We start from the raw sequence: 15,760 nt of genomic DNA on the forward strand, positions 1-15,760 counted from the left end.
GCTGCTACCCCGCCCCCTGGCTGCTGTTACTATCCTCTGCTGGGATTCCCTACACTGTCTGGAGGGGTCATTTCCATTCTTATGCGCCATTTAATTAAATTTTAATAAATACACTGACTAAACGCACGCGACAACCAACTCATTCACCCCCATGTCTTTAAATTAAATCGAAATCAAAACCCAAGAAGTTTGCGGCAGAAATCATGTTATGAAACTCGGCATCTTTGGGTTTCACAACAGGGCGGAAAGCTAACCTTTTATCCAATCAGAGGGCCCGTTGCCGCGTCACGTGGTCTTTATTTATGTAATGTAATGGTGTTACACAGTAACCTAGCTTTGTGGCCGTGGATAGCCTACGTCGTAACAAGGGGTTAAAAGCGGACACACGGATAAGTAAAAAGAAGAAAATTAATGTTCACATATTCTGGTCCGGTTCGTGCGGCGTGTATGGAGTTTGGAGCGGCGGAGGAAGCGGCGCATTGGACTGAGCTGAGTTTCTATTTAACCTGGATGGAAAGGGAAAGACGTTCAGTTACAGTATGTGTCCCAAACCAAAGACTAAGTTAGGACTGACAATGGATAAATATGCTACGAATAGGCAAGGTGTGAGGAGAACATATGAGAGCTTACATTAGCAGTATCCTAGCTGGACAGAAACCGGTGTACTATTTACTGTATCTGTAGCTGTCAGTGTGTTATTTAAATGGTCCGTGCAATACTACTACACAGGAAAACCTCTCCGTGTGCATTGCTTTAACAAGAAAAGCAACACTTGTTCCCGTGGGTCACTTGTGCTGGTGACATAACCCATCCACCATGGATCTGCTGGAGTGTCCGCTCTGTCTCTTCCTGATGTGCGAGCCGGTGACCATGTCGTGCGGTCACACGTTTTGCCGGAGGTGCATTGGGAGTTGCCTCCCGTCCAAATGCCCGACGTGCAAAGAAAGGTTAAAGCAAAGAGAAGTGAAAAGCATGAAGAACAACGTTTTGCTCATCAGTGTGGCTGAAAAGTGCTGCCCCGACGAGACAAAAATGAAGTGCCATATACAGGAGAAGCTCAAAGCCAAGGAGTTCCTGGAAGCTTTACGCGTCGCAAACGAGGGGATAAACTTGGGTAAGGCACACAGCTGCAGACAATTTAAAGAATTTTGTCTGATGTTTAAGTTCGGTGCTAAAAAGGATGCCCACAGGTCTGCATTTATGCAAGAAACCACATGGTCACGCCGCAGTAAAAACAAAACAAGTAGCCAGGCAAGTTTGAAGTCCCAGTTTTTACGCACTGCTCACAGTCCTGGCAGGTGCCCAATGATGGTGCATCCTGTTCTCTAACAGCAGTGAAATATAGGAGGTGCACCGACAGAGAGGACAGGAAACTTGTGCAGATCTTGATGTCATAGGATTCACTGTATCTAATGTGTAAGGGTATTGATTATTGAGCTGACTTGAATGTATAACTGGGTCAGTAAAGTCACCAGCTGCTTCTTCTTCCTTATTTGGTTTATGACATGTATGTTTTTTCCCTCTCTTTGTGCATATTGAACCATCTTGGCAAAACAGCTGACACTTAATGTAAAGATGTAGGGGGAAAAGTTGATCTGTATTAGTCTGGTTTAACATTTTCCCCTCTGTCTATGTTTCAATAGGATATAAGAAGCAGTAGTTATAGCTGTTGGACACAGGCTGCAGGGATTGCTGATTATAGAGAAGGATTTCTATGCATTTCTGCTGTTACCTCTGACAGAGAAATTGTTGTAATAGCTCTGTTGCTGAGACAAATGCTTTGAATCTTTTTTAATCATTTTTTCAACTGTCGTATCTATATCATTATTATCCTCCGCCCTTGTTTTTGTTAGTGCAGTTGACCTTATTTTCCTCGTGCAGCAGCCAGGAAGTAAAAGGGACAACTTCTGCCCTAGATGAGTTTATCTAGTCAGTGGGCCTTCTGGGAATTGTAGGAGTGTTTGTGCTTCAGTGAATTAGTGTACCATTGCATTACCTACATGCTCGCCATCTCTGCCAATCCAATTAAATACTGCAGCTTCCCTTACTCCAGTGCTATGCTCTATAGGTTCTTGTGTAATGATCTCCTTGCAGATTTGAGTATGGCAGTTTTTCTTCGCTGACAGCGTCTGTAATTTAGGTCTATATAGTGCAAATAAACCACGGTACTGGCTGACATCAAGCACAGATCTAATACCAGTGCTCTTCTTAGTGGAACGGATTGAGATGATGTAACATTTTTTTTAAGGCTTGTGCAAATGTTAACTATTTTGTTCTAGAAGATTTATAAGGTTGCATCGTTACAATTTTAAAAACGATGTTGACAAAACGCATTTAATGTGCATGAGTCACATCTTCACACATGCGCCATCCTTTTAATGAGGTCAATATAAGCGTCCATATTTATCCAGTATATCTGGTGTATGCTTCACAAGTTTTTGGATGGAAACACAGGTTGAACCGCATGTTATGCAGGCTGTTTGATTCCTGTCATTACATGTTTGTACTTCAAAAAAAAATCATATCTCTACTTTTTCTGCTTGTCTTAGTTTTCTCTTCTGTTTTTTTTTTTTTTTTGCCATCTTTAGTCCCAGATGACCAGAGTTTGAGGGTGTACAGAGCTGAAGCTAACTGTGGCCTGATGCATTTCCCTGAGGCTCTGACGGACCTTGACTACCTCTGCTGCCTTCGTCCTAACTGGACTTGGGTGAGAGACAAGGGACAGTGTTGGACACACATTTTCTTGCACAACACCCACAAATCTGTCTGCATCTCTATCAAAGTGAAGACTGTCATTCATTTCACTTCAGTTGACATCAGGTTTATGCCGAATTTAACCTAACGTGCACTTCATTGCCTGGTTTTGTAACATGTAATAGCTCATACATAACCACTGGAAGGGCGCCGCCTTGTTAATTTGTCTTTTTAGATTCTACCTTGGTGTGCAAAGCTGACCTCTTTCGAGCGATTTCCTTTTGCTTTTATTGATGTTATGTCATTCAGAAAGTTACGCAAACAGCTACTCATGTCATAAATTCATTTAGCACTTTATGCCAGTGGGTGGCTCACTTCTATTGCATTTATTTATATTACAAAAAATAAAAGTATAAAATCATATTATAGAATTAATCACCTGTAATGTAACTCAGATGCTTCTTAATGAAGGGGTGCAGAATGTTTATGTCCTCAAATCATGGTGTGCTAATTGCACTGTTCTGTTCGTGCAGGGCTTCTTTCGTAAAGGGAATGTACTGCTGGAAATGGGTCAGCAGACAGAAGCCCTCACCCAGTTCCACCATTGCCTAAAACTTCAAACTGACTTTGTTCCTGCAAAGAGCCAGATCAAGAAGGTTTGTTCACCTTATTGACTATGTGTGATTCAGTGTGTGTATCATTTGTGTAACATGTACATATTTATATGTTGTTTTCATTAAGAAGCTGTTTAGAACATCAAAGATCAGCAGCAGTGAGATGCTGACTGACATGAAAGTAGAGTTAATGCAGCAGAACAGATAAGCGTATATCATTGTGAAAAGCTGCATATATCACTTACAGATAACTGATGTGATTTTAAGAGATGAGATGGAATCTGAACTATATCATGAATGTGTGTTTTTACATGATAGGTCACGTCATGGTTGCATGATCATCTGCTCTGATTAAAGACTCTTTTTCCACTATGTGTGGGTGCAGAGGATGGTTATTATAGTTCAAGGTTTTTCATTAGTGTTTTATTTCATCATCATAATTAAAAATGCATTTTCATTTCAGTTTAGTTTTAGTTTGTGTGGGCTTTTGGTAGTTTGGATTTATTACCTGTTTTCCTCTCTTATTTATTATCACTATGGTTACTCATTGTAGCAGTAGTGATGATCGTAGTAGAAATATTGATCATTTTTAAAAGTAAATCAGTATATTGGCTTTCATACATTTTCTGTGCAAACTTAATCCAACGTTTACACTTTTTACAATTTAATTTCCTTTTATTTCAGGTTTAATTTTTCAATTTAGTTTTAGTTTATAGCAAAAACACTGGCAGAATCAGACAATTTCATACACTCATGTGACTTATTTATGACATAAAATGGGTTCAAATTGCAGATCCTGGAGGCAGAGGGCATGCCGGTGCCGGAGGAGGGGTCCCGCATCTTGCAGATGTTATCTGAGTACCTGAAAGAGCCCTGCCCCATTACCAGCCTCAGTAGCTCCCAGGGGCCAACACACCCTGAGGTCCTCAAACATCCACATGGGGATGAGGGAGAGGCCCAAGAGAGGAGAGAGGCCTGCCAGGTAAGCTTTGCAGTTACAGTGAGGAGAATGCACTGCAGTGCTCGGTTGTAAGATGTTTGAATCTAAATATAAACTTTAACAGATAAATCTGTATGTCTTTATGGGCTCCAAGGTGAAGCATGATACGGGTACTGAGTGCTGCCTCAGCCTCTGCCAAGCTGTTTCCTTCCTCCCCACTGCTGAAGAGGACGAGGAGATGATGATGAGGAAGGAAGATGGGCGTGGCAGGGGTACAATGACAGACCAGTGTACACACACACACACATACGTAATGATTTGATTGTCATTTTCATCATCATTGTCCTCATCATGAGTTATTGTCAGGACAAACAGATTTATCATAACAGCCACCAGATGGTTATAATAATTGCAATTTTTTTCTCATCAAACTAATTTTAGCTGTTTATCTCTCTCTCTCTCTCTCTCTCTCTCTCTCTCTCTCTCTCTCAGGTGAAAGTAGTCACAGCAGAGAGAAAACTCTGGGCGTTCTCACTGTGTCAGACTTTGAGTGCCCTCTCTGCATTAGGTCAGTGTCCTGGAGTACTCCCTCAAATCAATAATGCATCACTGTCTGTACTTTGTCTGCTGTAGAGTCATATATCAGGCTGATTCTGTTCTCTGGTTAATGTTCAGCATACATACAGTGCCATATGTACAAAACTTACAGACTCACAGCCACTGTACAAATAACAGCATGAATGACCTTCCTCGGCTAGACTGGTTTAACCAAGGCCTGTGTCTGTCTCTGTCCTCTCAAGGTTGTTTTATGAGCCAGTCACTACTCCCTGCGGTCACACCTTCTGTAAAAACTGCATAGAGAGAAGTCTGGACCACAACCTCCGCTGTCCGCTCTGCAAACAGCCACTACAAGAGGTTTATTATTGCCATTAATGCCTTATTATTGCCATTGCATTACAGTCTTAAAATACCAAATGTAGCTCAGCCAGGGTGAGATACATCACTCCTCTGTTTTTACTTTGTGACAGTGTGGTAAAAATGATTTTATACTAATCGTAACTGATTTCTCATACACCTCTCAGCTAATCAATTCACATAAAGTTGCAGGCAAGAGAACGACCTGGTTATTTATTCCTTTATTTGGAAGCAGTAGCATAGCCAGAAATATTAATTTAGGTGTGCCTGTGGTATATAAAGTGTGCAAGATCCAAAGTGATCTGTAGATCAACCATAGCAGTTTTTTTACTCTTGTATATTATATGTTATTGATAGCAGGCTACTAGTTTTATTTACTGTTGCTTAGCAACCCAATACAATTATAGCACAGTTGTTGCATAAAAGCAGTGTCAATCCTGGAGTTGTGGTGACCGCAATGGTTGAACTATATCACATCAGATATTCTAATAGCAAGGGTAACCGCGCAACTGTTTCTTTTAAAGATAAGCCTATAAGCTATTTGCACAATGCCATTGCATGGCAAAAACAAACCAACAGCGTGTCACTTACAAAAATGAAGTGAGTATCATGTATCCAACGATATAGAAAAGTGTGAGATCAAGAAAGTTTAGCTTCCTTTATAAGCTATTATTACATTCACAATCCTTCAGCCAAGAACACAATAGGCTGCACCAGCAGGTCAAAAAGGACAATTTATACAAAAAGGACATTAGTATGACTTACATGTGTAAGCACATCTTCAAGGGTTAAAACAATAAGAAACATCCACTGAGCTGGGATGTATCATTTCCAGTGCTTCCAGACTTTAGCAGAATTGAATGAAAATCAGAGAAGAGTCACAGAAATGTAGCTGCAGGATTTTAGTGAAATGAACTCTAGTAATATTTGCATATTACTGTACACACAGGACCAACTGCTTACTGTAGATTCGAAATTGCTTTAAATCAAAAGACATGCATATTCATCACAAAAGTAATGGGAAAGTCCCCAGATAGGGTGGATACTATATTTAACTGAGTTTAGAGTGTAAATGAATGTTATTTTTCTGTTGCTGCTCTCTGCAGTTTCATTCCATAGCAAGACATGATGGAACAGCATCTCATTGCTTGTTAGAAATATGTCTCTGAAAGATCTGATGTGCTTACAGACACACATACATGATTTGGCGGAGTGGGACGTTAGGAGGGAAACAGTAGCTAACTCATCCAGGAAATCACTCCAACTGGGTGTGCAATCCACATATCATACGTAGGCTCTAGCAGTATTCTCTAATACAGGTTTGAATTCTCCATTAACACATATAAAACCTTATATTCTCATCAAAAAGTATCAATGCATGTATCAGATACATGACGCACACACTCTCATTTATATGCTTAATGTGCAAAAATATCCCTCAAGGCATACAATACTATACTTAGTAACTAAAATGTATACAACACAGCTTGAAAACAAGTCGTGAATGAAGACATTTTCAGGACAAACCAGCAGACCTTCTACACAGGCCCCAAACAATCACAAATCACAGACAAGCAGCAGCAACAGGTGGTTTAACAACCAGCAAGCAACTTGGGGCAGGCTCCACAGACAGCAGCAACAGCACAAAACCTTCAGCGTCCAGACAAACCACAAACAGTGCAAAACAAGAGATACAAACCACTAACAACAAGACAGCAAAGAGTTAAATAACGTTACATACAGAGAGCCACGGCAGGACATTTAACCAGCAGGAACGCGATACCGACACAAGCAAAGAGACAAAGATACAGACCAGACACAAAGAGAGGGTGTATCTGACTCACGTTTTTGAAGCACATGCTCTGTTTTTCACAAAAATGAAATAGCATTAACTGGTACAACTTTACAATAAGACTGCTCTTATAAAGGATTTATAAATGGTTTATAATTAGCTTATTAATTAGGCTGTAATCACCGCATAAATCATTAATAAACAGTTATAAACTAGTTGTAACACAGTTTTCATACATTGACGCGGGCTCAGTATTTGGCGAGATCAAGTTACCACTTCCTACTCATTAATCTTATTAATGAGTTACTACCATTTATAATTGGCAAAAGGGAGCCTTATTGTAAAGTGTGAAACACCTGGAACGCTGTCCTAAAGAAGATACCAACCAACATGAAGCATCACAATAAACCACTTTAATATCCACAGTGCATAACAGCCTGATAGCAAATGTCATAATAATGAGGACGGCTGCTGATAGCATGCTGAAAATGTCAAGGTAAACAATTTTGCTAAAGCCTTAGTGTATGAATCTGGTAATTTGATATGCCACAATTTGATATGGCAAATGAAACTTTTTGACTATTAAGATATGCTGACAGTGGCTAAATGCTAATAACTTATGAATAAATATCTGATGAAGCTGAGGGGTATAAATGCTGACTGATGGAGAAGACAAAGTAACCAATGAGATCTGAGGCTTAACAGTACAGATAAATGTGGGCTCACTATTTGGCAAGCAAGAGGTCACTGTTGCCCCTTTTATCTAATGTGTTATAACAGCTTATTGGTGATTTATAAAGTGTTTGCAACCTAATTAATAAACTAATTATAAACCATTCATAAAACCTTTATAAGGGTATTCTTATTGTAAAGTAGTATCCATTAACTTACCTGCTCTCGCTCCTGCTCCCATGCTAGGTTTTTTTTTTTTTTTGAAAACCAGTTTCTGAAGTTCATTCTGGCTACCGCCAAAAAAATTCAAGTCAAGTGCGATGCTTCACAACAGTGATCACTTGAGCATCACAGCAGGCTGTCAGACAGGCTGTGACAGGCTGTCACATGTCAAAAATTACATCAATCAGGGTGGGGCCACCGTCAGCAACTCAGCGCACAAGGAGTTCAAATGCACCAATGAGGTCTGGCTGTGTTTTTTTATGATTATGCTGGGTGTGGCACAGGCACAGATAAATGATGAGTACTATTATACATAATGCTGTTGTATCATCTATGTGCAGCCACAAATGTATCGTAAAACTTTGAATGTCCTTATTTTTTCTTATTATGGGGATACAGTTGATTGTTCTGTTGTAATAATTTTTGAGTGTTAATGTTATTATGTATGATTGCTGAAATGATCACTTTTCTTTTCCAGTACTTTAAAAATAGAAAGTACAACCCCACAGTTCTGCTTCAGGACATCATGAACCAGCTTTTCCCCTCACAGTTGGCTGAGAGGAAACAGGTCCACGAGGCTGAGATGGCTGAACTGTCCAAGTAGGCACCTCCAAGGAAAACATCACACAATCTACACTCTTTATTGATTCTTACTATCCCAATTCTCTCCTTTTTAATTTGTTCTCCCTCTCTCTATCTTTCATTGTCATGTTGTCTACGCCTGTCCCGCTTCTATCTCTTCCTTTGCAGTCTTACTAAGGACATCCCCATATTTGTTTGCACGGTGGCCTACCCTGGAGTGCCCTGCCCTCTGCACATTTTTGAGCCTCGATACCGGCTGATGATGCGTCGCTGTATGGAGACTGGCACCAAGAAGTTTGGCATGTGCAGCTACGAGCATGGCAAAGGGTACACGAAGCACAGAAACACACCCTGCATTATTGCATCTTTTAAAATACCTTTTTTTTAAAAAAATTATTCAAATCAACTTATTTATTTTAAAAGTATGTATTTGGGTATGTAATGATGTGCTAACTTATGTGAATTGAAGTGACATAAAAATATAGCCAGTTTTAAACCAATTTGAAGGCCCTGTGCTATTTTACTGTCTGGGCATGGAGAGACCATGTTTGACATTTCCCTAACTGTCAAACACACAGCAGTCCTGCTGGACCCTGATGAGATTGTTGGCGATGCAGCACAAGCAGACAGCCAGCACAGTGGGCAAAGTTTAAATCAGTCATATGTGACCCTGAGGGGGTTGAAAATAGCAGCATGGTGACCAATCTGCCGTGAGATCTGCTGTGCATTTTCATTCCCTACCAAATATTTCCTCCCTAGTTCCACTGTATGTTGTCATTATATTCAATTATCCCATTTCATTGAAATAAATTGTAAATCGTAATCTAGGATAATATTAAAATGTGTAAATTAATATTTCAGTTATGCAGTTCATTATGTTGGTTGTGTAAGTGTATAAATCTTTTTGTCTAAGTCTGCCTCATTTTTGTCCAAATAAAAGTCAGTAGTTCTCCCTTAGACTGCAGCATATGATCATGAATGATAATAAGAAGACACATTCCTGAGCTTTTATCAGCATGATATGATCAATATGATATTAACTCTGCCTTTCTCACTGTGTTTGGTTGTGCAACAGTTGTGTAGACAACAGAATGTTAAGGTTGACCTCAGTAATTTTGCAGCAGAGCTTCACATATTTTTAATCAAGGTCAGGGGTTTCAAACTCTTTAAAAAGTTTGAAATTCTCTTTGAAAGAGTATCAGAATTTTTCATAAATGCATAACATTATTTATGTACTTAATGTTGGATATTGATGGGAATTATGGCACAAAATACACAATATTTAAATACATTTCTAGCTGAAAATGAATTAGATTTTGTTCAGCCATATTTGCACCACAAGAAATATTGGGGGTAAAGTTATTCCCACCAGTTTTCATTTTGGCTGATAAAGCACATATCACATTAAAAGCTGCATTATAAATTCTCTGTCTCATGGTTTTGTCTCATGTGCCCTAGGTTTGCCGACTACGGCTGTATGTTGGAGATCCATAGCCTGGAGCTGCTGCCTGATGGGCGGTCCTATGTGGACACTGTGGGTGGCAGCAGATTCAGGGTTCTAAAGAGAGGCCAGAGAGATGGCTACCACACCGCTGATATAGAGTACCTGGAGGACCTCAAGGTCAGAGTCTCTGAAATTGTAGACAGCACCAACACTCGGGGAGTTAAAATGCTAAAAATATTACTACAGTACTGAACAACTTAATTACAGAACCTCTTCTTTCTTTGCGTCTTCTCTTTCGCAGGTCGACGGCAGTGAGTTGGAGCTTTTGCAAGGTCTTCATGACAGCGTGTACCAGCAGGCTCAAGATTGGTACCAGCGCCTTGGAAGCCGCATTCGCGAACAGATCGACAGACAGTATGGCACCATGCCCGACACGGAGGAAAACATTCAAGTAGGGGCCTTCATATCTCTGCAAACCAAAGCCTTCCACTGTGTTTTAAATATTTAAATTGTTTTACCCATGCTCCAGGCTGCCACTGTTCCATTCTTCACAGTATGGGATGAAAATGAACTTGCAGAGATTTCAAACAAGCTCTTAAAAGGTTCACACAGACAATCATGTCTGCTTTTGTTTTGTCAGAGTTCACTTGTTGTTTTATGGTAATGCAGTGGAGACAAATCAGCCTGCACTCAGAGCTCCATTAGTGCTCAGAGACAACATTAACTCTGAGAACAATAAAAGCAGACATTATGTTTATAGGGGTCTCTGTAAGCTGAATGGAAATCATTAGCTAGCTGAATGTAAGAAAAACATCATTTAATTTAGCTAAAACATGCAAAAACATTTGTATGGCTCTTCATACTGTATGTTGAGTGCACTCTGCATGCATGCAATCTCATAATCATTTATAACTGTCCTTCAGGCCTCGTCCAATGGTCCAGCCTGGTGTTGGTGGCTGCTGTCTGTCCTGCAGATGGACCCTGCCTATCAAACCACTGTCCTGTCCCTGACCTCACTCAAAGACCGCCTGGGACACCTACGCCTCGTCCTTGAGTACTTCTCTCAGAGCTAGACTTCACAGCACAGTGGATTTGTGGCCACGATTAGCCGATAGTCAAATATTGCGCACACACAGAAAAATGGAGTGAAACCAATGAATGCACAAAGTTTGGGTTGGAGTTGGGACTACTCTGAATAGTGGAGGGACTGTCTTAATGTCTTAGCTCAAGGCAGAAAATAGTGATCCTATTACAAAACACAGTGCAGTTGTACTGAGTTGGATTTTTGCTGTTTGAGAGTGCAAATGTTATCTTTCTAACCCAATTTTCTCCCCCAGAACCCCAAGGTTTCAGAGTTTCTGAATATGCTTGGTACTCGCTGTACCAGTAAGACTTGTAGGGTTGACCAAAGATGCTTCAAATTTAGGTCCATCAAAAAAATATTTATGGATAAACTACATCTTCATTATAGTTGAAAATTGACACTAGGTGTAACTGTTTTTTCTTCAGTTTTCACAAACATGAAGCCCACACATAACAGCATTACCCAAGCTAGTACAGCACACTGTACTGTCATGTATGGCCTCTTTAAATCAGACTTGATCTGACTATTAACATAGCTACGTTTGGAGTGAGAATGAAAATTAACAGCGCACATAGTTTGCAGTGAATTGTTAAGGACTATGCACAAGTTCATGTGTTGCAGGTTTTCATTTTGGATACTCTGAGTGATTGCCCCTTGCTGAGAGGGCACTGCATATAAGCTGCATTGCTTTTTAGTTGCATCTATTGGCCTTGGCAGCCATTGATTATGGCCCATTTTATACTATCAAATAATCTGAAAAGATCCCTATTTAGTATTAGTAAATATTGCAATAATAATTTATAGTGTCACATGTGATGGCGCCCACTGGAGGATCCTTTTTTAATGAATGAAAGCTGCTGACCTGGTTGTTGTTTGTCACCATTTGGTGGAAAAAGTCTTCTGTGAAAATTATGACATTGATGAGGTTCGGTCTGTGAAAGGGAGACAGAGGTTTACCAGCCTAGTTTTACAAACCTGTGTGATTCTGTATGTGATACCCATGGATGTTTAAGTATGGATGCAGACCTGTATGTATGTGTGTCAGCTGTAAATAAGGACTTTAGGACTCTTTTTTTATGTAGTTGCGTCGCTATCATCGTTAGCTGATTTTTTTTTTTTTCATTAGATGTGGCATGATGTCAGCACTAAGCTATGTCCAATCCCTCTAGGTGCAGGGCTTAAAAATGATGCGTCAAGACACAGTGATGAACATCCTTTGATGAGGGACAACTATAAAATAATCTTGTAAGGGTCCGACTAAGCCCTAGTGTAGGCCACAACCCCTACCTCTGGCCCCTACTGTGTCTCCCTGTCTGGCCCCTCTAACACCAGTCATGTGTGTCTTTTGAGTGCCTGGCCCAACTCATCAGGAAACCTGCAAGGCTTAGAGTTTCTACACTACATAGAGGATGGACTGTGTGATTTTTGCTATGGACTTTTATTGATCGAGTGCTACATTCCATGGAATGTCAAAGCTGCAATCTTGTAATCTTGTGTATAGTTAATTTGCTAACAAAAAAACGGGCTTAACTGGGTGAAACAAAAGAGCTTACGTTTATTTTTTACTTTGACAATGTGCCATAGATATTTCTATGTTATGTGTTTTATAGGAGTAGTTTGCTAAATAGTCTCACTGTGTTAATGTTTGTCTACATCATGGACTCTGAAGTTAAGCTTCAAGCCTCATGCCTTTTGTATGGTGGGCAGTGAACTACAATCTTTTCATGGCCAACATATCACTTCAAACAGTGAAAATTAGACCAGCAAACACACTTATAGATAATACAGTAGCCCTGCTATTGTGATAATGTAGATATAGCTTAGAAAAGAAAGGGGTAATCATGAGACTTGATATGCACAAATATATCCCAGTAAAGGATGAACCAATGGATAGACTGATGGATTCTGGGAAAGCATGGGTCACCAGATGACCTCTGGACTTTGACCTGGGAACTAACACTTTACATGAGGTTAAGAAACACTATTTAACCATTTCTTAAAACATGTTGATCAACCTCAGTTAAGATTTTGAAGCCATCTGGAAATAAGATTGCAGTCAAAGATTTAAATGTGCCAGTTATCACAACATTACTGACAAATTAAATGTATCATAAAGGTCAGTTTCCTGCTACCAGAAATGATTAAAGCTTATTCAAATCAAAAAGGGACTGAGGTTCTTCTAGATTTTTTTTCAATGTACAGCCTCACTAGCCTTTGTAGGAGACACCTGGCAGCAGCAACAACATGAGTCCATTGGTCATTTAGGTGATTTTCACTCCCCTGTCCCACTTCTCATCAGAGAATACCAATGTTTGCACAGTGTAATAGTTTTGTGTATTGTTTTTTTCTGATGCTCAGCTGAAGTTTCTCACACTTTTTAAATCGTGTGTGTCTGTGTGTCATTTTTACTTCTTAAAGATGCCGCCTTCTCACTGAATAAAATATGTATTTTGATTGGCAGCAACCAATGTCACATTAAACAACTCTGAACAGAACCATTTTGTGATTTAGTTCATGATAAAAATACTATATACATATTTGAAAAATACATTATCTCACCCCCCATATTTTTGATCCAACTATTTGCCAGCTTAATGTTTATAATCCCTTAATAGGTTCAGACTTTGTGCTGCCAATGTATTACAGCACAGTCATGATTTTTTCTCTCCTCTCATTTGGACTACAGCTCGTACCCCTTTATACCCTGGCAGACCTCCATGAGCCATAGTTGCAATGTAATGGGCTATCAGAAAATGTCCTCCAACAGAGTCAATAGTATTTGCACAGAATCGTCATTGTCTCAAAACGCAGAACAGAGAGCATAATAAGTGACCTGTTCCAAGCAGCAATTCCCTGTGAGAACGAGTCTTACACTTGTGTACTCAGGAGAAAGCTGTGAAAAGCACCATGGTGATGCATCCCTGCTATGTACAGCTTGCAGGAAATGTTGGCTGATGTGGTTCGATGGTCAGTGGTCTGTGGGCTTTGTAGACTAGAGACACGCACTGTTGTTCTCTGCACACTGCGGTCAGATGCGTCAATGTAAGTAAGTTTAAACACATTGAAACTACAAGGCAATTTCTGTCTGATTCATTTGTATTCATTCCCACACCTCCAAGCCAAGAGCAGTAAATTATCTTGATCTGATTACTGTTTATTTGCTTGCCCCCTGGATGACTTTTTAAATGTTACTATGAATAAAGCTTTTCAAGGCAAATTCTGCATTATCTTCATTTAATGCGCCTGTTTTGTGTCTGAATGATTTGAATGTTACGCAGCCAATTTTTTGGTCATTAAAGTGACATTACAAGCCAAATGGAAGTGGCGGGATCTATTGCGATTCACAGCATGACAGAAATTGGTATAGGGGAGGGGTGATGGGAGTGAAACATGCCTCACATACTGAAAGCAAGACAGTTTGGCATGGAAGCTGTTATAATTACCGAGAAGTCTGTGAAGTGCTGCAGCTGCAGCAAAGTGAAAGACGCCTCAGGTTTGCTCTTGTGGTTAGAAATAAAAACTAGAATGGGTTTTCCCAGTGAATGTTCAATTGATACTTTCACATTAGCTGCCTAAATCTTGATTGTACAGTTACAGAGAAATGAAAGGTTTATGATAGCAAAGTCTCTATTTTTATAGTCATCTCATTTATCTTCCTCTTCCATGACGACACATCCGAAATAGATTATTATTACTGATCCATAGTTCAGATTTAACCAACATTCTATCCAATTTTGTAATCTGAGAGGTAGCTACAGTAGAGTGTGAGCCTCAATACATCACTATCAAAGAAAAGCATGAAATACAAACACATGCTATGAACAAACTTTCCACCAGGGGGCAGTCTGTAGCTGTGGAAGAATAGTAGAGTGCCTCACAGATGGAGTCATACTTTATAATAAACAAGGAAGAAATCTCATAATAAGAGTCTGGCTTATCTATTTTATACAGTCTCAAATTGAGCATGTTCACGTCACAAATAGGGGTCAGAAGTGAGATTTGGTCTGGCAGAGAGAAGCAATCATATGAAACAAGCAGGAAGGAAATAGTGGTTTCCCATGCAGCTGAAAGGAACATAAATTAGCGAAAGTAAAAGAGGATGTGTGAATGTAGGTGTGCATGACCCACACTCCTCTGTGAACAGGGAGAAAAACAGCATAGCAGAAGTGAGGCACGTTTCCTGCCAACGTCCTCTGCATAGGAAGCAGGCAGATGAAAAGAGGTTTCACTGGCTTCAGCAGGGTTCTGTAATGCAGCTCAGCGTCTACATCAAAGCCCATTACATTTGAAGAATGCCACAGCTTTTCTGTACTAAATTGATCCATCGGCTTGCGCTGACTCCCTGCTTGTGTATGACTGAGTAAGGATGACAGGCGTTTTGTAGGAGTTATGGCAAAGGGGGGAACCGGCTGTGGCAGTGTGTGTGTGTGTGTGTGTGTGTGTGTATTTGGATGTGTGTACTCTTGTATTTCTGCTGTTAAGAATACCAAATTTCCTCACAGGGATAGGAAGATGAATAAAATCCACCAAAGAGAGGATTTTAGCATTAAAGTTGAAATTAGATGTATGTTAGGTAAGGGTCAAGGTTAGAAATGCAACAGAGAGAATTCAAATTAAGATAATGGCTTCAGTGGAAGTCCTGAAAAGCAAATGTGTGTGTGAATCTTTAATAATTATCCTCCATAATTATGGAACAACTCACTAGGGTCTCCACCAAAATAGACTAGCCTGCTCCTCCGTGCAATATAGAACAACAGCAACAGAAAGCATCACAGGATGAATGCAACTCTGTTGTCATAGG

At 39.9% G+C, this 15,760-nt stretch overlaps 1 protein-coding gene across 1 annotated transcript; it reads left to right on the forward strand.

Moving 5' to 3' along the window:
- The first annotated feature begins 291 nt into the window (after positions 1–291).
- Positions 292–14,176, forward strand: lonrf4 (LON peptidase N-terminal domain and ring finger 4). The gene is made up of 12 exons (XM_067598787.1): positions 292–1,114; positions 2,589–2,707; positions 3,228–3,350; positions 4,102–4,290; positions 4,403–4,520; positions 4,741–4,816; positions 5,049–5,163; positions 8,328–8,449; positions 8,600–8,758; positions 9,890–10,052; positions 10,177–10,326; positions 10,799–14,176. The coding sequence occupies exons 1-12, from the start codon at positions 817–819 to the stop codon at positions 10,946–10,948; spliced, it is 1,782 nt and encodes a 593-aa protein (XP_067454888.1). The 5' UTR covers positions 292–816; the 3' UTR covers positions 10,949–14,176.
- Positions 14,177–15,760: the final 1,584 nt, after the last annotated feature.

The sequence above is a fragment of the Thunnus thynnus genome, chromosome 9, assembly GCF_963924715.1.
Source record: "Thunnus thynnus chromosome 9, fThuThy2.1, whole genome shotgun sequence".
Lineage (NCBI taxonomy): Eukaryota > Metazoa > Chordata > Actinopteri > Scombriformes > Scombridae > Thunnus > Thunnus thynnus.